Source organism: Arachis hypogaea, chromosome 6 (genome assembly GCF_003086295.3).
Source record: "Arachis hypogaea cultivar Tifrunner chromosome 6, arahy.Tifrunner.gnm2.J5K5, whole genome shotgun sequence".
Classification (NCBI taxonomy): Eukaryota; Viridiplantae; Streptophyta; class Magnoliopsida; order Fabales; family Fabaceae; genus Arachis; species Arachis hypogaea.
The window spans coordinates 95,978,231-96,000,380 of NC_092041.1; the positions used below are offsets into that span (position 1 = coordinate 95,978,231).

The following is a 22,150-nucleotide window of genomic DNA, read 5'->3' on the forward strand; positions in this document are numbered from 1 at the left end:
CATTGAACATCCAATCACCAAGAAGTCAATGGAAGGACAAATGCAAGACAACTCTATCAAAAAGAGGGCGCAGGAGTTCCTCCCTGAATTTTCTGAAATTGACTACTGGGCCAGCCTAGAAGCATCTATTACCAAGTTGCAAGAAACATGGAGCAACTTAAGGAAGAACAGCAGAATCAGAACTGCATGCTCTGCAAATTGCTGAAGGAACAAGAGAAGCAGGGGCGTGAACTTCAAGAGTTGAAACGCCAAAAGCTCCCCTCTCAAGTTGAGGGAGCATCCACTTCTCAAAATCAAGGTTGTTGAGTCCTAACGCTGTGATAACCTCTATCATTAGGAGCCTATTTAAATTTTTGTTTTCTATTCCTACTAGTCTCATCTTATATCTATTTTTGAGTCTTGTTCTTAATTCATGATTAATAAAATTTAAAGTTCATGTCTTAAAGCTATGAATGTCCTATGAATCCATCACCTCTCTTAAATGAAAAGTGCTTTAATCACAAAAGAACAAGAAGTACAGGATTTCGAATTTATCTTTGAAACTAGTTGAATTAGTTTGATGTGGTGACAATACTTTTTGTTTTCTGAATGAATGCTTGAACAGTGCATATGTCTTTTGAATTTGTTGTTTTAAGAATGTTAAAATTGTTGGCTCTTGAAAGAATGAGGAAAAAGAGAACTGTTATTGAGGATCTGAAAAATCATCAAATTGATTCTTGAAGCAAGAAGAAGCAGTGAATACAAAAAAAAACGAAAAGAAAAGAAAGAGAAAAAGAAAAGAAAGAAATAAAGTTGTGATCCAAGGCAAAAAGAGTGTGCTTAAGAACCCTGGACACCTCTAATTGGGGACTCTAGCAAAGCTAAGTCACAATATGAAAAGGTTCACCCAATTATGTGTCTGTGGCATATATGTATCCGGTGGTAATACTGGAAGACAGAGTGCTTTGGGCCACAGCCAAGACTCATAAAGTAGCTATGTTCAAGAATCATCATACTTAACTAGGAGAATCAATAACACTATCTAAGTTCTGAGTTCCTATGGATGCCAATCATTCTAAACTTCAAAGGATAAAGTGAGACGCCAAATCTGTTCAGAAGCAAAAAAAAAAAAGCTACTAGTCCCGCTCATCTAATTGGAGCTAAGTTTCTTTGATATTTTGGAGTCTATAGTATATTCTCTTCTTTTTATTCTATTTTGACTTTCAGTTGCTTGGGGACAAGCAACAATTTAAGTTTGGTGTTGTGATGAGCGGATAATTTATACGCTTTTTGGCATTATTTTTAGTATGTTTTTAGTATATTTTAGTTAGTTTTTAGTATACTTTTATTAGTTTTTAGTTAAAATTCACTTTTCTGGACTTTACTATGAGTTTGTGTGTTTTTCTGTGATTTCAGGTATTTTCTGGCTGAAATTGAGGGTCTTGAGCAAAAATCTGATTCAGAGGCTGAAAAGGACTGCAAATGCTGTTGGATTCTGACCTCCATGCACTCGAAGTGGATTTTCTGGAGCTACAAAAGTCCAATTGGCGCGCTCTCAATGGCGTTGGAAAGTAGACATCCTGGGCTTTCCAGCAATGTATAATAGTCTATACTTTGCTCAAGATTTGATGGCCCAAACCGGCGTTGCAAATCAGCTTCAGAATTTCCAGCGTTTAACGCTGGAACTGGCATAAAAATTGGAGTTAAACGCCCAAACTGGCATAAAAGCTGGCGTTTAACTCCAGAAAAAGTCTCTACATATGAAAGCTTCAATGCTCAGCCCAAGCACACACTAAGTGGACCCAGAAGTGGATTTTTACGTCATTTACTCATCTCTATATACCCTAGGTTACTAGTTCACTATTAATAGGATCTTTTGACATTGTATCTGGACCTCTTGACACTTTACACATTTCTCATTGTATCTTCTACGGCATGAGTCTCTAAACCCCATTGTTGGGGGTGAGGATCTCTGCTGTGTCTTGATGGATTAATGCAATTACTACTGTTTTTCATTCAATCATGCTTGCTTCCATTCTAAGATATCACTTGTTCCTAAACCTGATGAATGTGATGATCCGTGACACTCATCATCATTCTCAACTATGAACGTGTGCCTGACAACCACCTCCGTTCTACCTTAGATTGAGTAGATATCTCTTAGATTCCTTAATCAGAATCTTCGTGGTATAAGCTAGAATTGATGGCGGCATTCAAGAGAATCCGAAAGGTCTAAACCTTGTCTGTGGTATTCTGAGTAGGATTCAAGGATTGAATGACTGTGATGAGCTTCAAATTCCTGAGGGTTGGGCGTTAGTGACAGACGCAAAAGAATCACTGGATTATATTCCAACCCGATTGAGAACCGACAGATGATTAGCCGTGCTGTGACAGAGCGCGTTGAACATTTTCACTGAGAGGATGGGAGGTAGCCATTGACAACAGTGAAACCCTACATACAGCTTGCCATGGAAGGAGTCTTGCGTGCTTGAAGAAGAAGACAGTAGGAAAGCAGAGATTCAGAAGATAGAGCATCTCCAAAACCTCAACATGTTCTCCATTACTGCAAAACAAGTACTTATTTCATGTTCTTTTGCTTTTTACAATCAATCCTGATAATTATTGATATCCTGACTAAGAGTTACAAGATAATCATAGCTTGCTTCAAGCCGACAATCTCCGTGGGATCGACCCTTACTCACGTAAGGTATTACTTGGACGACCCAGTGCACTTGCTGGTTAGTTGTGCGGGATTGCAAAAGTGTGATTGCAATTTCGTGCACCAGGTTTGCAACGACGGAAGGAGAATCTACAAAGGGCTTGCGAGGGAAGTCAGAGTCACTGTCGAGAAGAGGGTTAGGGGTTTATGGCGGGCCCAACAATGGTGGGAGTGCCGACGGAGGCATTGTGAGCACTGGTAATGTTCTTCGTTCTTCAGGAGTTATTAGGGTTTCGCTGTTAGTGCAGGAGTTGTGAATGACGGAGGCATTGTTGGGAGTGAGAGAGTCTCAAAGCGTATTTAGGGTTATTAGGCTTTAGGGGTTATTGGGTTTGAGAGAGGCTCACGTTTAGGACTATTAGATTTTTTTATAAAAAAAACAAACTTTTGGCCACACTTTTAAAGCATGCCAAAAGAATAACAATAAACGGCTACGCTTTAAAAATAATACTATAATAAAACCATGTGTCACGCTTTTAAAACGTCCATATTTTTTTCTATGGCCACGCTTTTGAAGTGGACAGAAAAAAACATGACCGTATCTCTAATCAATGACCACCTTCATGAAAGCGTGGTCATTGACATTTTTTGTCACACTTTAAAAGCGTGACAAGAAAAAAGCGTAACCACAAACTTATTTTCATGTAGTGATGCCTTTTAAAATGTTTTAAAAAATAAAAAAAATTCTTCTCGTTAGATGCAAGTTGCTTTTGGAGTAATTAAAAAAAAAATCTCTCATTCGCTAAAAAAGGGTAAGTCCATCACTCTAAAATTTAACACTATACATCTTTATTTTCGAAAATAACACTAACAAAAATTTCATATCCAATTTTTTTTTTTTTTGCCTCACATGAATTGTCATAGTTTCTATGCATTTTGTTTTATATTATTTGAATAAAATTTTGCAATACATCATAAATACTCTACTATTTTTATTATGGGATATAAAAACTCAGTAATCCTTAAAAGTATTAAGTTATTATATTAGATAATCATCTAAGAATAAGTGAATATAAAAATAGTGGTTCATAGTCATCATGCACTGCAATTGCCAAATCCTAGTTTAAACCTAGTTTTCATCGTGATTCCTAATATATGGTCATCACTCCCTGACATATATGATATATCACTTCAAATGTTGCTTTGAAGATATGCAGTTATTGACTTGTATTAAAAAGCATATATGTGTTAGATAGAAGAGAACAACACTCGCATAAACTTTCTGATTCTCTGGTTTCACCTAGCTAATATGTAGTACGGGAGAATCGACATTATAATCTATATGTACTTTTAATTATTCTGTAGTGGTTAGTTCACATGAGAGACATGTATATGTGTCGTCTATTTGTGGTGGTCTTAATAATAAGTTCATTTAAAATTTCAAATGATGGGTTTTGCAAATTAAAAGAAAAAAATTTAACATCGACGAATATATCTCTGAAAATTTTAAACGACAAAAGCGCCCTTAATAAATTTAAAAATGTTAATAAAAATAATCAAAATGTTAGAAATGTATTCTCAAAAATATTTTAGAAATCGATTTTGACATCGCTTTTTATAAATATAATTAAAAAATATATATTTATCCTTAAACTTTGATCATTTTATGCCACGTTGATTTTTGTGAACTTTTTTGTGGGAGGCAAAATTTTTTTAAAAAAATGAAAATAGTTTTATAAATTGAATTTTACTCTAATATTTTTTGTATGTACTTATAATTACCTCAATATTTTTATGAAAATTTAAATTAAACGAACAAGTCATTTTCAAGTAAAAAAAAAATTTTTTTATTTATATAAAAAAAATTTATTTATTTTGTCATGTTTTTTTATTTTGTATATGATATTTTATCGTTTTAATCTTTCAGAGATAGTTTTATCGGCAGTAAAATGTTTTAAGAGTGTTATTGGTAGTTTTCAAAAAGTATTTAATGGTGCGATATTTTCCTAATTACATGGATATCATTTGATTGTGACTTACAATATATAGCATTTTTAATATCGTTATAGCGTTTTGGCTGCAGTGCTGAGTAAATTTAGGACGCATTTATAAAGTGAAAATTCGTATCCGATTGTCTTTTATGTTAAATTAATATTTAATAATTTTTAATTATTAATTTTACATAAAAATAATTATATATAAATTTTATTTATTTAAAATATTTTATTAGTAATTTGAGTTGAAAAATTATTTAATTAATAAATTAATTATTTATTTGTTGTGTATAGAAACATGATTTAGATAATAATAATAATAATAATAATAATAATAATAATGTAGTTAAAAGTACCACTAAAACATTGATTTTTAATGTGATAAATTTGACAGTATTAATTAACTTATTATTTTTTAAAGAAATAGTTCTTTCGTTACCGGTGGATTTACAGTAAAAGAAATCTGATGGTACCGCTTCATTAAGTCATCATTTTTAGTGAGATTTATCGTCCGATTAATATTCCGATAATACCAACATTATTGGTGTCGGAACCAAAAAATCGGAATGGTAACTTATTTCTTAAGGTATTTTTTGTCAGATGGGATAGACCCAACAGTAAATCTAATAGTAAAGAGTACTCTTTACTATTATAATTATTATTTTGTTAATTTTATCATTTTTATGTAATTTATAATTTTAAAAGTTTCATTTATAAATATTATTGTATATTTACTTAAACATTGATATTATGATTTTTACATTATATGCTATTATACTTTATTGTTAATCTTATTATTTTTATAATTATTTCGGAGATACTCTCCAAATATAAAAATATAAATTTTTTCTAATATTTTTTACAATTAATCTATTGAGAAAGTAAATTAAGGGTGTTTGTCATTTGTTAATCTACAAAAAAGAAAAAAAATTAAGGATGTTACTAGAAATACAATTGTGTTATTGCTAAATTTTTCTTTAAATTAATCATTTTCGATTTCTATGCAACCTATATATTACCTATGTTTAGTTTAATTTAAATATATTATATTCTTGTATTTTTACTTTTGTAAAATGTTAAAGAATATGAAACACGCAAAAATATTTGTTTTATTTAATTTTTCTTATGCATATCGTTCTTATTGAAAATGGAAAGGAGGTATCCATGTCATCATTACTATTTAACTTCAATTCTTTATTGTCTTTCTTTGTATTGTATTGTATATTGTATATTTATCTATTTCTTTAGTCTGCATAGACACATGGTATGTCTGGGATGTCTTTTTATTTTGAATTTTGAATTTAAAAACCACCTTTATCTACCCCCGAATTCAAACGTTTTCTCATTTGTTAGACATCATTACAATACCCCTTTTTAAATAAACTATTAGATTCTCCATCCACAAAAAATCAATGGTATACATTAACTGCAACATTTTAGATGTGTCCCTAAATTTTCCCTCTAGAAAAGACAATTGTTTTTTTCCTGACAAAAGCTAATTAATCAAAAAATAAAAAATATTTATAGCTACATTAAAAATTAATTAAACGTAAAGTTGCGCAACGCAGAAAGATTTGGAACTTTCAATGTTCTAAGTTGATTTGTATTGTATAATTTAATTAATATATTAATTTATTTATTTTGAAAGATGAAGAAACTATCATAACCAAAAAAAGTTATATATCCAATTACACCATATTTGAATTGACAAGTCTCTCCACTGTATTGTACATAATACATTTTTATATGTTATTATTACTATTAATTATTAATATAGATTCAAAACATTACTTAGAAATAATCATTATAATAGGAAGATATATATTATTGTTATACAGTGAAAATATTGCTTGCAAGTGATAATTTATACGTAAATATTATTCAAGTAACATAATATTTTAAAATTTTAATAGAAAATTACTAAATTTATATAACTATTCGAATTCAATTTAGGTGAAATATATAACACTTTTGTTTTAACATTATTTATAAAAAATTTAATTTCAATGTATTGTCACATAAATACAATTATATATATAATACTACGTGTTAGAAAAAATAATTACTTTTATGTTAACTGCGTGAACAATTATTTAATATCGGTATAAAATGTTTTTATGCCCTGTCAAAACTAAAATTACAAAACTTTCAATTGCAACAAATACAACGAACCCTAAAATATATATATATACAATAACGTATATAATATTTTATTAACTAATTTTCTTTGTCATAGATTCTTAACTCTTGATCCTAACACAATTTGTCCCTCCTCTTATGATGACTCTGCTTCTGTATTGTGGTGTAGTATCTTTTATTGTCAGAAGGGAGGGGGGGGGGGGGTGGGGGGGGTTGAAGCAGGGGTAAAGACTGAAGTCTGAAGCATGAGAAATTGTATGTGTCTATGTGATGTGTTCCCAGTTGATGTTCATGACCGAGTTTCTAAAGGTGGCTCAGCAATTCCTTTTGTTGGAGTGAAGCCATTCTTACTTTTGTAGCAGATATTGCGCTTAAAGGGTCTCTAACTACCTATTTCCACAGGTTTCAGCTGTTTTGATGCTTATTAGGCTCTACCCCATAGCCCTGCTATTTAGCTTCAAAGGTCTTTAATTTTGAGCGTTTTTTATTACTTACTAGACCCTAAATCTACTTTCCTGTGATGAATCTTCAAAAACATGGACATGTCTAAACCGTCAAAGATAAAATTTTCATAAGTAATATAAGGTATTATTATTAAAATACAATTTTTTAAATAAATAATTTAAATATTTTATTTACATATATAAGTAATTTGTAGTCATTTTATATTTTACATTTTATTACTTATCTCATTTACTATGTAAATAAATTGATTATACACATATCTCGTTTATACTATAAATGAGATAAAATACATACATTGATGAATGTGTCACGAATATACACATGTTGTGTAACTATGCATACATAAACGAGATATGTGCATAATCAATTCGTTTACACTATAAACGAGATATACACAAATATCATTTTCAAATATTTTTCATTTTTCTTCTCTCTTTTAGACTTTTTTCTTGAGATATTCGAATGTTATGACGCGTACAAATGCAAGAAAGGACAATAATTGTTGTCCAAACTACTGATGATCCTGAGACATGGTGGGGCTAGACAAGTGTGTGGCCCTCTGAATTTACACACTTCCCTATCGAATTAAAATAGAATTGTTATATATTTTTCCAAAATAATTATGATAAACAAGAATATAATTACTTGATTATGAAATAGTGGCTTACTAATATCTGAGAATCTGTCGAAGTGTAACACAAAAATTCCAAAAACATCATGTTGCAGATTGCATGTAATGCACATGGTACTTTGTTCGGTCAGACTCTACAACTTTATACTCATTACTCCTCCAAATACTGTAATTTTTCATAACTAGCATGACAATCTTTCCGTTTTTGAATTTTTAACCGATACAAAATTTCATACTGCTGTCTATGTCGTAATTATCTCTCTCATATTGAAAAATGGAGTATGTTTATGCATCGCATTAAGATTCAGCGTGTGATAGTAGCTAGCTATAGCTGACAATTTCGGAACTAATTATGAGACAGACAAAAAATACTAAGTTGTTCCACCTACCAGGATCTCAAGTACAAACTCTTCCTTATCCTTAGCAGAACTACTTTTATTGCTGTTGGCAATGTATTCTTCAGCCGACTCCTTAATGTCCCCGTCTACGTGTTCCATTGGACTAGTACATTGTAGGAGAGTGGTGCTAGACGGGATCATCATGGACAAAGTTCGCATGCCCAGAACCATCACCATCTACGTCACCAACTTTCGCAGACAGCTCCATCACTTGTTAAATCATGATTTTCTCTTGAACATCGAATATTAGACACACATGCTCATTGCCATCGAACAAAAAAAAATACGAAACTAAAAATACTCTATTTTTTATTGTTGCTAACATCATATATCCAACTCGTCTAACCTCTTTTGTCCGATTAGCATCCATATGGTCGTCAATATTAAGTTCTTTAGCTTAGATAGAGACCTTAAACGACGAGTGTACAAAAAAAATAAGACTACCACATTCAAATACAATTACGTATCATTATTGTTTTTTATGTAATAATTGGAATATACATTCACAAAAATATATTTATTATTAGGCATTTTTACAAACTTATTGAAAGAACAGAGAAGAAAAAAGAAAAAAAAAAGTGATATATTTTTTTTACTGTGATAAAAAAAATCATGGCCATAAACCTAAAATATTATAGTGAATAAAGATCAATGTTTATAGATCCTTTTATAGCTACTTAAAATTTGTTATACTGTATTTTATTTATAGTATAAATAAATTAATTTTAAATATATTTTATTTACAATGTAAATAATTAGACAAATTATACCCTAAACTCTTACACTATAAACGAAAGAACATGAAGAGTTCTTCATTTCCCACGTGTCAGAGGTGCATCTATTTTATTGATTTAAAATACGTGTTTATCTATGCATAAACAATTCGTTTATAATATAAATAAAATAAATAATAAAATATAAAAATATAAATTATATTTAAAATATCTATATTCATAAATAAAATATTTAAATAATTTATTTAAAAAAATTTGATTAAAATGATCTTCTAATGTAATTAATTTGGCCATAAAGAAACATATGTATCTAAAATTAAATTTTAAAAAATATAATTATAAGTCGAATTAATATTTCTATTCCTTAGATAATAGTGTATATCATATATTATCTAATATACACTAATTTATATAAAGTCAAATTAAAGTAAATAACTATATTGATACCCAAAAAATTTTAATTTTGATAAAATAATACCTAAAATATATTAATAACAAAATAATTCTCAAAAAATATATTTAGCTTGACAAAATGATTCAAAAGTTAAGTTAATGATTAATTTATTTAGTTAACTATTAATTTTTACATAAAAAAATTAATTTATCCTCCTTTATTATCATAAAAGTACTAATATTTTTTGGATATTATTTTATTAAAATCAAAATCTGTTGAGTGCCAAAATAATTATTTCTACAAAAATAAACCCACTTGGTCTTAAAGTTTTAATAAGTTAGTCAAATTATTCTTGGAACAAATTTTTTTTATAAATTTTAAATTCTCGTTATTTTTTTAATTCCACTTATCTGAGTTATTTCTCTTCCATTTATTATTCCTTACCCAAACTAAACTTTCTCTATATGTGTGTGGGCGCGCTATTAATTTTTCTATTTTTTTTATGTCTTCAATTGTAGATATAACTATAATCATTTATAAATGTAACCAATGACTAAATCACTAGAAAAATAAATATGCTCAATTTTGTATTAATAGATTAAAATTAGCATTACTTTAATTGTATTTCACTATTAGTCGATCAAAATTTAAGATGTAAACATAAGATTTTAATTATTTTAAATGGCTAAACTTTTAAAATAATTACTATTTTTAAAAAATACTTAGAGTACTTTCATAGCATAGAAAGAAATGTCTAAATGGCTAAAACTTTGAGTATATAGTTAATAATTATTTTATAAAATTTATCTCATATTAATTAAGAGATAAAATTAATATAAATTGAGTATTAAGGAGTATATTTAAAATTTCTTATAAATACTAGGAATAAAATAACATAATTTATTCTGATAAGAAAGAAGAAGAAAGGTAAAAAAAAAAAAAAGTAAGAGAAGAAAAAGTGTAAAATGAAAATAAAATGAAAAACAAAAATAAAAAAGGATGGAAAAGAATGTGAATGGTAGGAAGCAGAGAGAGAGAGAGTAACATTTCCTTCCTTTGGAGGAAATCTTATTTTGAATAGTTAAAATTTTTATAATACTTTTTAAGAAATTATAGATGATCTAATAAATATATTATTTTATTATGATATATTTTAAATATCCTTATTAATTACATTTCTTAATCATTACTCTTATTTTTATTCGTCTATATATATTAATAGTAAATATGAAATTGTTCAATATTACAAGTATTTTTTATTTTAAACAAATAGTTTTGGATTCAAATTTTTTGAATGAATAAATATTGATTTAATTACTCTGTTGATCTCAATAGTTTTACCAAATTTTTAGTTAGATTTTATATTTTTTTTAATTGGGTCTCTGTACTCTTTTTAATTTTGTAATTAGATTATTTTCATATCAAAAATGTTAAAATCAACTTAATATTTCTCTCCAAATAGATGCGATTAAAAATTTAATTAAATTTTTAATTATAAATACCTTCAATTTACAAAAAAATATTCAGTTAATTTTAATATTTTTTATATTGATAAAGACCTAATTATAAAATTAAGAGAAGTATAGAAATCTAATTAAAAGAAAAAAATATAAAGATTTAATTGTAAATTTGGTAAAACTATAGAGACCAATAGAATAATTAAACCATAAATATTTTATTATATTTCATATATAAAATACAAAAAAATTATATGCGCATAAAAATTAGTAATTATGTATTTATATATTTTTATATTATTATTTTATATATTTTTAATATATGTTTTATAAAAAAATAATTTTGTCTAAAATAATATATAGTTATAAAATATATTTTTTTCAAATATATAATAAAAAAATTAGTTGTACTACTTAATTTTCTTTTCGACCATTTCTTCACATCCTAATTTTTTTGCTATCATATTGTGGATTTTTTAAAAAGTTTATAGTTTTATTTTGTCATAATTATAAGAGTATATAATTAAAAAAAGTATGCATAACTATAAGAGTATATATATTCTTTTTTTACAAATGTTATAGCGTTTGGAAATTATCTTTAAAATACAAAATATGAAGTAAGAAAAGTGAAAAATTTCTATTTCAAGGTGTTGTCTTGAGAAACAGAACTTCTGTAATCTCTATAAAATCATGTTGTTAAATAGTATTTTTATATTCATGGTCTCTACATTTGAGTTTTAAATCCTTTTATAGATATTGTGTGGTTAATAGAAATCTGCAGGTAACATGGACACAAAATATAATGCAGTAAGAAACACAAAATTTTGTGCTTTTACATAGAACCTAGTTATAACAGGCATAACATAAAATGAGAATAGTATAAATGGATAAAATGTGCGTATATATTTAAAATTTGTGTATATATATAATTACAAAAAGTATATATTTGTCAAAAAGTTTATACACCAATTATAAGAGTATATATATAATTACCATAGTACATATAAGAGTACATGTATAACTATAAATGTACTAAATTTCAATATCTAATTTGATTTAATTAGATCTAATTCATATAACTTGGTAGAAGTGAGATACAATTTAAATACAAATGACTGTATCTGATCTTCATAGATTTTTAAATTTAAATATTTGTATCATATTTCATATATAAAATATAAAAAAATTATTTATGTATAAAAATCAATGACTAAATTAATAATTATGTATTTATATATTTTTATATTATTATTTTATATATTTTAATATATATTCTATATTTTGATATATTTTATAAAAATAATTAATTTTTTTGTTTATATATGACATAATTATATAAAATATATACAGTTTTAAATTACATCATTTTTTAAATATATAATAAAAAAATTATTTGTACACTTTTTTAAACACTCACATCATATACCTAATTTTTCCTATCTTAAACCCTTATTCACATCCTTCTCTTTTTTTAGTAATATTTTCTTAAAAGTTAGTGCATGTACGTATGAGAACATATACAATTATGAGTATACTAATAAGTAATAACCAAGTATAAAAACAAGAAATCCATATATAATTATAAGTGTTCTCATGATTTTAATTAATAAAACTTAAATATTAAAAGCATTAAACTTCCATTACATCAAATTTATTCAAATTTCTTAACAACAAAGAAGCCCTGATCTTAAAAGAAGAACCTAAGTAACCTCCCCTTTTAAATGAGTTGATTATTATTAACTAGGCAGGAAATATAAAGTACGGATAGAGAGAACACTCAATTATTTAATTATTAATATTCATTTTTAGTGGAGGTGTTCCCAGGGATAACATTAGCATTGATGATATGATCTTCATGATCTGATCATCATCTTATTCCATCCTTCTTCCACCACAACCACGCTCCCTTTGACAGTTGAAATAAACTGCAGCAACAGGAGCCAAGCTATTGTTGCAAGCAAAATCTCTGGTGTTGAAATTGTGACGCCATTCAGGGGGGAAAACAGTGTCTCTTCCCAGTTGCTTGAATAATACAATTATAAATCGGTGAATCCCTGCATTTGGTTGTGGACTTTCATAAAACATAACCTCTTTCCCTACATGAAAACAAAATTAGTCACACACAACTATAAGAATGAAACTAATATAATCTCACACTTACTTATCACAAAAATCTCTAGTAAGCTATATTTGGTTTATGTCTCATGACAACAAAGATAAGAAGACAGAAAGATAAAGATGTTAGTTGCGGGCAAAATTACACAAATCTCCAATATATACTCTCACTTTACCCATTTAAACTATTCTCATCTTATGTTATGACCCAGTGCATTGCAAAAACACAGAAATTTTGTATTTATTTCTGTACCACCTTCTGCAGGTTTCTATTATCCTGACACAAAACCAAATATAAAGTCTATAAAAGGTTTAAAACACAAATATAGAAATAATGAATATAAAAATACTATTTAACATGATTACATAGAGATTATAAAAGTATTTTTTTTCAAGACAAAATTTTCTCTGATAAATACAAGAACAAATGAAGACAAGACATTGAAATAGAAATTTTCCACTTTTGCTACTTCATGGTATTCATAGTATTTGTGTTTTTAAAGATAATTTCCAAACAGCATATATTCTGAATATTTAAAACATTCATAAATAATAAAAGTCTGTAAAATTTGTGTTTATACTTTATACAACCCATCACTATTTGAGAACGCAGAAATAGAGTGTCCGTACTTACCGAAGGTGGTGTTTGTGGTAGCCGGAATATCTGTCACCATCCTAAGTAGTGTCCGTACCAAGAGAGCAATGATAAAACATTAGTATGTTTGTCGAGAAAATTTAGCAAATGTGTATTCAATCTTATAATGGGCTTTCAAAAGCTAAAAATATTTAGTTATTTAATAAAGAATTTAATAAATATCAAAAATGTAAAATAAATTAAATAATTCACATAAAATATTATTATTAATAAGTAAGTAAAAAAGTTTATCATCTTTAAACAGTACACTACAGTGTTTAGAAAACTGTTGCCTCTCAAATGAGATGCTCAGATAACAACTCTTCTTAACTATTTAAAATTAGAAAAAGAAATTAAGATATATCTACATAAAACTTCATTAATACAAATTATAATAATGAATATATATATACACTGATAAAGAAAATCTCTATAAATCACTTTAAAGATGAACTTATTTTAATTTTAAGAGGAAAACAGCAAACAGCAGAGAGTTGCTTTTGTAGAGGAGAGTGTGTATTATTTAGGTATATTTAGAAAAATATAATTTTCTCTAAATTTAAATGATAATGCGAGTTTAACTTGCCAAATGTAATTTAATTTTTGCACGTAGGCTACATGAACCTTTATGCGCTGTATTCGAATAGAAAATATTTTTATAATTAAAATAAAAAATTTAACGAAATACTTTAATAAATGCAACGAAGTTGTAAGAATGTACCATATTCTAGAACTGTGAGAGTTTGAAGGTTAAGGTTCGAAGGGGATGAAGAGAGAAAAGTGATTCTGGAAGAAAAAACTGCAGAATCCATGGAAGAGGGAGATCAGGTCATGAGAGCATTATCCTGGAGATGGCGAGTTGTTGCCATGAATAGTAATTTTGTTCAGATCGGAACTGGGAAATATTTGGTGAGGTTTTAGGGTTTAGGATTTGGGAAGAATTAGTGAAGATAATCGCTTGATTATCTGAGGCATCCATGCATCAGATCTGTGCTAAGGATGCCATGTGAGAGAAAGTTAGGGTTTCAAAGAGGGATGAACACGGAAAATTCCAACTGTGTGTGTTTTCCGAGGTTGAGTAAAAAGTAAACCTCTATTTCAGCGAGCAGTGAGTGAGTGAGTGGCATAATGGACCATTCTTAAGCCCAATAACAGCCCAACAACTCTAATAACTTCAAGATCAAGATAAAAAGGAACAACAATTTCTAGGTCCATTGTGTTTTAAGAAAGATAATTTACGTCGAAGTTTTATGACGTAAAAATATAGAACTCACACATGTATTTGTTCATTCTTGCCTTTCATTGAAGGTAGTTAAAAAAATTAAGAGTAACAATTAAAAAAGAGCCAGAGAACTCACCAGTGCAAGTATTCCCTCAAGAAAGGGTTACTAGGGCTAGGTGCATCAGCATCCACCATAACCTAATAATATCCAAAGTACACATAAGTCGGTTTCATATAGCATGCAACCGAACCTAATTAGCGTTATAGACCAATTATACTATATTTAATACAATTCAATCTCTTATTCAAATAGTTATAGTTTGAGTTTCATTGATTTAAAAAGAAAATTTTCAAGTTTTGAGAATTAAAATAAAAGAACTTAAATTGATAAAATAAATAACTAAATAAAAATCTATTTCAAATTTATAAAATGTTATGTAAGTGACAAAGTATAAATAATCTAATTCAGATCCAATGTTTTATAACTTGTTAGGAGTGAGATTCAATTCAAATCCAAATGACGGTATGTGATTTGGATGGATTTTCAATTTAGATAAAAATGATTAGGAATCAAACATCCCTAGAATATTCTTAATGAATATACTAATTACCAGTGTGTAGAAGGTCCTGAGGTCTTCACCACCAATAGTAATCCTAGGGCGGTTAACAACATGAGAGGGCCTCAGTTCACAGCCATTGTTAATCTCTCTGTTGTTAATGAGAACCTTAAGAGAAACTGTGCTCGTAAAAGGGTTCAGAACATCCCCAATTATACCACCAACAAGAAGAGGGTCTCCGTAATCCCTTGATGATGCCATTCTTGTATTTTGATTTTGTTTCTTATTTGCAATGATGCTAATTACTAATGTAAACAAAACTATGAGTAAGTAGCTTCTCTACCTTTCTTTGGTAGTTCTATGCATTTGTGAATGCATATATGCCTCTATATATAGATGTTTCTCCCTTGGCACGCATCTACTTTTTATTTGCTTCTGTCCCATAAAATAAAGCTACAACTTCACCTTTAGTGTTGTTGCCATTAACATGGATTCTTTGGTAATAGTAAGACTATCTATTTCAGATTTAGCATTATAATTAGCTTTTAGTTTGTTGTTAGATGTTTTTAAAGATTTAGCTTTATTCGTATTAGCTTTCGGAGCATTGTTTCATATTGGAATAAGAATTTTCGATGTACTATACTACTGTTTACTTTTCTCCACATCAATTAGGTACTCGATAACAACGATTGAAAACCGAATCGGTTATTTATCGAACCTACAGTATTAGAAGTGATTTGGTTCAAAGATTCAACTAATAAGATATAATAAAATAATATATTTATTTATAAAATATATAATTTTTTAAATTTTAAACTATCAGTTCGATACTTCGATCCGTTTTTAAAATAATGTCATACTTAATAGAAAATTACGAAGAAATTACTAGAATTTATTATTTTGACTCTTATTTAATTATTAATTTAATTTTTTTTATTTAGTAATCTAATAACGTACATTATAACAAAAATAATAAATTCTAATATTCTTCTATCTATCGTTCCTCTACTTAATATTATATATTTAAGATATAAGTTTGCATCAGATCTCCTTGGTATTTCCACGGTGGTAGGATGTAGTTGCAAAAGACTCACCGATCAAGTAAGTAATATCTAAAATGTATATGAAGATTAAAATCCGTTACATACTTTAGAAAAGAATCTAGATAGATTTATGCAAGATTTTACATAAATATAATTCAGATTATATCTTGTATTAGTCAAAGTGTCTTAGAAAAGATGTTTTTGGACCGGCTACGACTCTAAGGCCGATCGTTGAAGGAACCTAGTATACATATTATATTACTATATTCACTTAAATTATTTTACGAAAAATAAATATGATTATTTCTAACATAATAATATTATAAAAAAAATCTAAATAATTCTTGATAATTACTCAAAAGATAATGAAATCTCAATAAAAAAATTTTTGATGTTTGATCTTTATCTTTTTGTGAAATTTTGGTTAGTTTTTCTGTTAATATTTTTTTATTAATAAAATATACCTACGTAATACATTAAATTATTAATTCATTTATTAAGTATCAATTAGGATTAACAGATATTTTTTAATTTATTGGAGACATCATTGTCTTTTAGAGGTAAGGATTATTTAATTTTTTTATTTTTTTTATTATCTTTTTCATATATATTGGTTAAATTTATTATGTAAGAATTAAAAAATACTAGTAATTTTTAACTTTTTTTAATTTATAGAAATTTAATAAATGATATATTTTTAAAATTTTTTTATTGTTATTTTAAAAAATTATTAAGATATTATATTTTTAGGATTATGTTAAATTTTAGGTGTACTAAATTTAACTTAACTACCATAATTTATATATACTCGTTATTATTAGAAGACGTGCATATTCTATTTAAATTCTATAAGTAAAAAAAATTAAATCAATTTTTTTTTAATTCTTACACAATAAATTCAGCCGATTTATATGAAAAATTTAAAAAAAATAGAGAAAAAATCTTAAATAGTAGTCGACAATTACTCCAAAAGATAATGAAGTCCTTAATAATAAAAAAAAACTAATCAATTTTAGATGACACTTAACGAATAGATCAGCTAATAAACGTGCCATGTAAGCACATTTTGTTAACTTAAGAGAGATATCATTAACGGAGTCAGAGGGGCTATCAATCCCATAAAAATAAAGATGAAGAGTCGAAAAGAATTTTTTTTTATGACGATGCCGTGGTCTTTCGAAAAATTTGTTTGGGATCGAGATGAGTATTCCTCAAAATTATTTAGTATATATAAACAACTTTTAGTGATTTTACGAAAAAAATAAATCGCCGATAAATTATATAATTTTAGAGAAAAAATTTTAAACGGTCTTTGATAATTATTTCAAAAGATAACGAAATTATCAATAAATAAAGTTTATTTTTGACCTTTAATGTTTAGGACTAATTAACTCATCTGTCAATATTTTTTTTGGGTTAACAAAACATACCTACATAGTATGTTATTTTGTTAATTTCTCCATTAATCAAATGATAAAAATTGACAATTTTTTTGTTGATCTTTATTATCTGTTAAAGATAATTGTTAGGAGCTGTCGATAATTTTGTTTTATTTTTTGTTATTTTTTATTTATATTGATTAATTTTATTGTATAGGAACTTTAAAATATTAATAATTTTTAAATTTTTATTATTTATAGAAATTGAATGAAGGATATTTTTTTAAATGTTTTTACAGTTGCTTAGAAAAGTTGTGAAGAAGAATTACGTAAATGTTAGTGTACTTAATTTAAATTAATTATCATAATTTATATAAATTTATTATTATTAGAATGAAGAAGTATATATTGTATTTTATAATAGATAATAAAAAATTAGACATAATATTTTATTTAAAATAAATATAATAAAAAAGAATATTTATATCAATTAATAACTAAGGAGATATAACATCAACGATTCAAAGTTTAACATTTTGAAATAACTAGCGAAAAATAAATAAGACTGACAATAATAATCACTAATGTCATTCTTTTTAATACATATATCATCTATTTAATTTCTATAACTGAAAAAAATGAACTATTAAAATGATATTTAGAAAGAACTCCAAAAGATACTAACAATAAATAAACTTTGAAAAATTTAAAAATGCGACAAAAATAATGAGATATTAAATATATATTAAAAAAAAAAGATTTTAGAGATCAGATTTTAATGAAAATTTTTGCAATAATTATTAAAAGAATAAGATATTTTTATCCTTAAAATTTCATAATTTTATGTCTATTTTTTCTTTAAAAAAAATTATTGTAAATAACCACATTTTTTAAAAAAATAAAAAATATAGAAATTAAATTTTGGTCGGAATTTTTTGTATACTTTTTAAATATTGATTCAAAGGTTTTCACAAAAATTTCAGATCAAATGGATAATCGTTTGCTAAATATAAATTTTTTTATCATTTATAAAAATATAATATTTTGTAGTTATTTTTGGCATATTTTTAAGTATTCAAGAGTTATTTTGTCAATAAAATTTTTTAAAAAAATTTTTGTCAGTGGCTAAATCTTTTGAGTACTCAATTGATAGTTAATCCTAAAAAAAACTAGTATTTCTCAATTTTTACACAATAAATTTAGATAATATATACGGAAGAATAACAAAAAATAAATAAAAACTCTAAACAATCTCTAATAATTATTCTAAAAAATAATGAGTCAAGCTAGCTCATGAGTTAGCTCGAGCTCGATAAGCTAAACTCGTGAGCTAGTGAGCTAAGCTTGAGTTTGAAATTGAGCTCATAAATTAATTGAGTCGAGCTTGAGCTCATTAGCTCGTGAGCTGACTCGATTATATATATATATATATATATATATATATATAGTCTATATTTTTAATATTATATATATACATATGAAATAGTACTATATAATTATATATATTAAATGATGTTAATTATTTAAAATTTTATATTTATTTTTTACATATAATTTTGATGTAGGACATAAATAAAAAATTTATAATTTATTGATAGATAACAATATATAAACTTGATCTTTTTAAATATTTTTTAAAATATATAAGTTATAATTTATTGATATAGAATTATAGATTATGTATTTATGTTTCTATTATTTGAGCCAGCTGGTGAGCTTTCGGTGAGTCGAACTTGAGCTTAAAAAATAGGCTCGATTGTTAATGAGTCAAACTCAATTTTTGTGAGTCGAACTTGAGCTTGGTCTAACTCGACTCAACTCAACTCACTTCCAGTCCTATATATAATAGATAAATTAACTGATTAATGTGCTAAGTAAATATGCTTTGTTAATTTAAAAGAAAAATTATTAATAAAAAAATTAATTAGTCTAATAAAATTAAAAATAAAAGACCAAATCTTTTTTTAGAAGTTTTATAATTTTTCAAAAAAAATTGTCGAGCCGAATTTAATTTAAAGGTAACTTTTTCATGTGTGGATTTCGTTTTCAATACTCTATTATATTAGTAAAAAATGGCAGCGAATAACATGGTCCCACGTGATTTAATTTATGTTTCCATTTCATCTGTGGGAAAAACAACAAAGATTTTATTAGGTAGATAATAATTTTTATAAATAATATAAATAATAGATTATAAAATTAATATAATAAAATAAAAAAATATTCTATTTTTAAATTATTTTATAAATCTTAATATTAGAATAATCATCTGCACATATAGTAAATTAAATATTCAGCTATTATTAATTGTGTAAGAGTAAATCGAATCAGAAGAAATAATTATTCAATTAAAAATAATAAACATAATCATCTACATACTTATTAAATTGAATATTCGACATATATATTATTCATATTGTTTAATATTCTCATTGTCTACTTATACTTTCTTCAGTAACAATTATCCAATGATCAATATTATTTGACCAACAGAATTCTGAACATAAATTCTAAATTTTAAATATTAAATTTTAATATATATATATATATATATAATAAAATAGTAATCTAAAATATTAACTAATATTAATAAAATGCATTAGTCTCTTAATATTTTTCTTGTCTAATAAAAGAGTTGGTTAGAAATTTAGAATTGTTCATATAATATTTAAATTAGTCGATCAGATATGGGTCCACAAGTTCTATTGTACTTAGCTTATACTATTACTAATTATGTTAAACATTGGATATTTTTCATAGTCCTTCTTTGGCTCGAAATAGAGATTTTAAGGTCATGATTGAAGTTGATTCTACAATAGCTATTGGACTAATTCAAGTTCATTATTCCGTGGATTCGTACCATTTGGAACATGATAGCCGAACACTTGGACGTTCACTTAACTCATGTAATTGGAGAAGATGGGGTGACAAATCATTGCCATCACAAGGTTCGTTGTTATTCAATTTTTACTGTTTAGTTTATAAATCGCTTCAAAATTTTAACTGTTTGCAATTTCATGATGATGTAAGGAAAATACTATTTTCCAAAATAAATATAATACTTGCCGATTTTTTTTTAATGTTTCGTTTGTTCATAAAAAAATATTCTGAAATAAGTTCGAGTGAAAATAATTGACATATCTTGAAACGTTTCTTATGCTGAATATATATAATATTACTACGAGAACAAAAGAAATTATTAAAAAAATTATTTTTAGTGGTCATTTATATTTATCTTTAACGACAATAAAAATAGTTGATAATATATTTATTAAATAATTAGACATTAATCATCTTATTCTTTTCGCTAAAAGGTTTTAGCAGTAATCAAAAAAGATCTTTTCAATAATCGCAAAAATATATAATTATCTATTATAATATATAGTAATAATGGCAAATATATATTTGTCGCAAATACATGAATTAAATAAGATATATAATAGCCATTATGTTATTGTCACTAAAAATTTATTACTCAAAGTGATTTTTATTATAGTAATAGAATATATATTAAAATAAAAAATACACATTAAGAGTAAGTTTAACCATACATATATTTATACATCAATACATAAAATAGATGTATTTTTTTTTTGAAAACATTTCATCCTCCCTTTCCAGTTTCCAAAGAAACTTTTGGCTTGGTGCATGAGCAACCATTTCAACTTTGGAGCAAAAAGTTTTAAATTCAACTCATAATAACTTTAGACTACTGTGTTGATGTTCAGTTGCACTCTGTCTTCTTGTGAATTCTTGTTGGGGTGGGGGTCGGCTGCTGAATGATCTTTCAAGTCTAAATTATTAGATCACTTTTGGTTAAAGTGGCCTGGCGAGTATTACTTTAATTTCCTTAATAAGCAAATACGAAATAATATGCATACATTGTTACGTAACTAATTATGTGTGAAATAATGTAATAATTAAACTACTCAATATCAACCTTTCAGGTCTAAATTATTATATCACTTTTGTTTAAAGTGGCCTGGTGAGTATTCCTTTAATTTCCTTAATAAGCAAATACGAAATAATATGCATTGCATTGTTACATAACTAATTATGTGTGAATGCAATTAAACTACTCAATAATAATAATAATAATAATAATAATAATAATAATAATAGATAAATACCAAATCGATATCCCAAAGATTCTAACGCTGACAAAAGAGTACTTGACTTTTGTTATTAACAAAATGGTCTCGAAAAGATTTTAAAATTTGACAAGCATGCTTCTGAGCTTGCCGGAGCACATCTCTGGCGAGCACGATGCTGACGTGGCCACCATATTTTCGTGACTTGGCAAAAATTCCTCCCCAATACACTCCCCCCTTCTCCTTCTCCAACACAGCA

At 26.5% G+C, this 22,150-nt stretch overlaps 1 protein-coding gene across 1 annotated transcript; it reads right to left on the reverse strand.

Moving 5' to 3' along the window:
- Window positions 1-12,426: 12,426 nt before the first annotated feature.
- LOC112697032 (protein FLOWERING LOCUS T) lies at window positions 12,427-15,742 on the reverse strand. The gene is made up of 4 exons (XM_025750013.2): window positions 15,433-15,742; window positions 14,958-15,019; window positions 13,600-13,640; window positions 12,427-12,946 (listed from the first exon to the last, which is right to left on the reverse strand). The coding sequence occupies exons 1-4, from the start codon at window positions 15,637-15,639 to the stop codon at window positions 12,723-12,725; spliced, it is 534 nt and encodes a 177-aa protein (XP_025605798.1). The 5' UTR covers window positions 15,640-15,742; the 3' UTR covers window positions 12,427-12,722.
- Between the last annotated feature and the right edge of the window lie 6,408 nt (window positions 15,743-22,150).

Bases quoted from the DNA above. Each gene is read 5' to 3' on its own strand.
- LOC112697032 (XM_025750013.2), bottom strand. From the start codon at position 15,639: ATGGCATCATCAAGGGATTACGGAGACCCTCTTCTTGTTGGTGGTATA. The intron at 13,641-14,957 runs GTGAGTTCTCTG...GACACTACTTAG, and splicing joins TTGAGGGAATACTTGCACTG to GATGGTGACAGATATTCCGG. The intron at 12,947-13,599 runs GTAAGTACGGAC...GTTTTCATGTAG, and splicing joins TACCACAAACACCACCTTCG to GGAAAGAGGTTATGTTTTAT.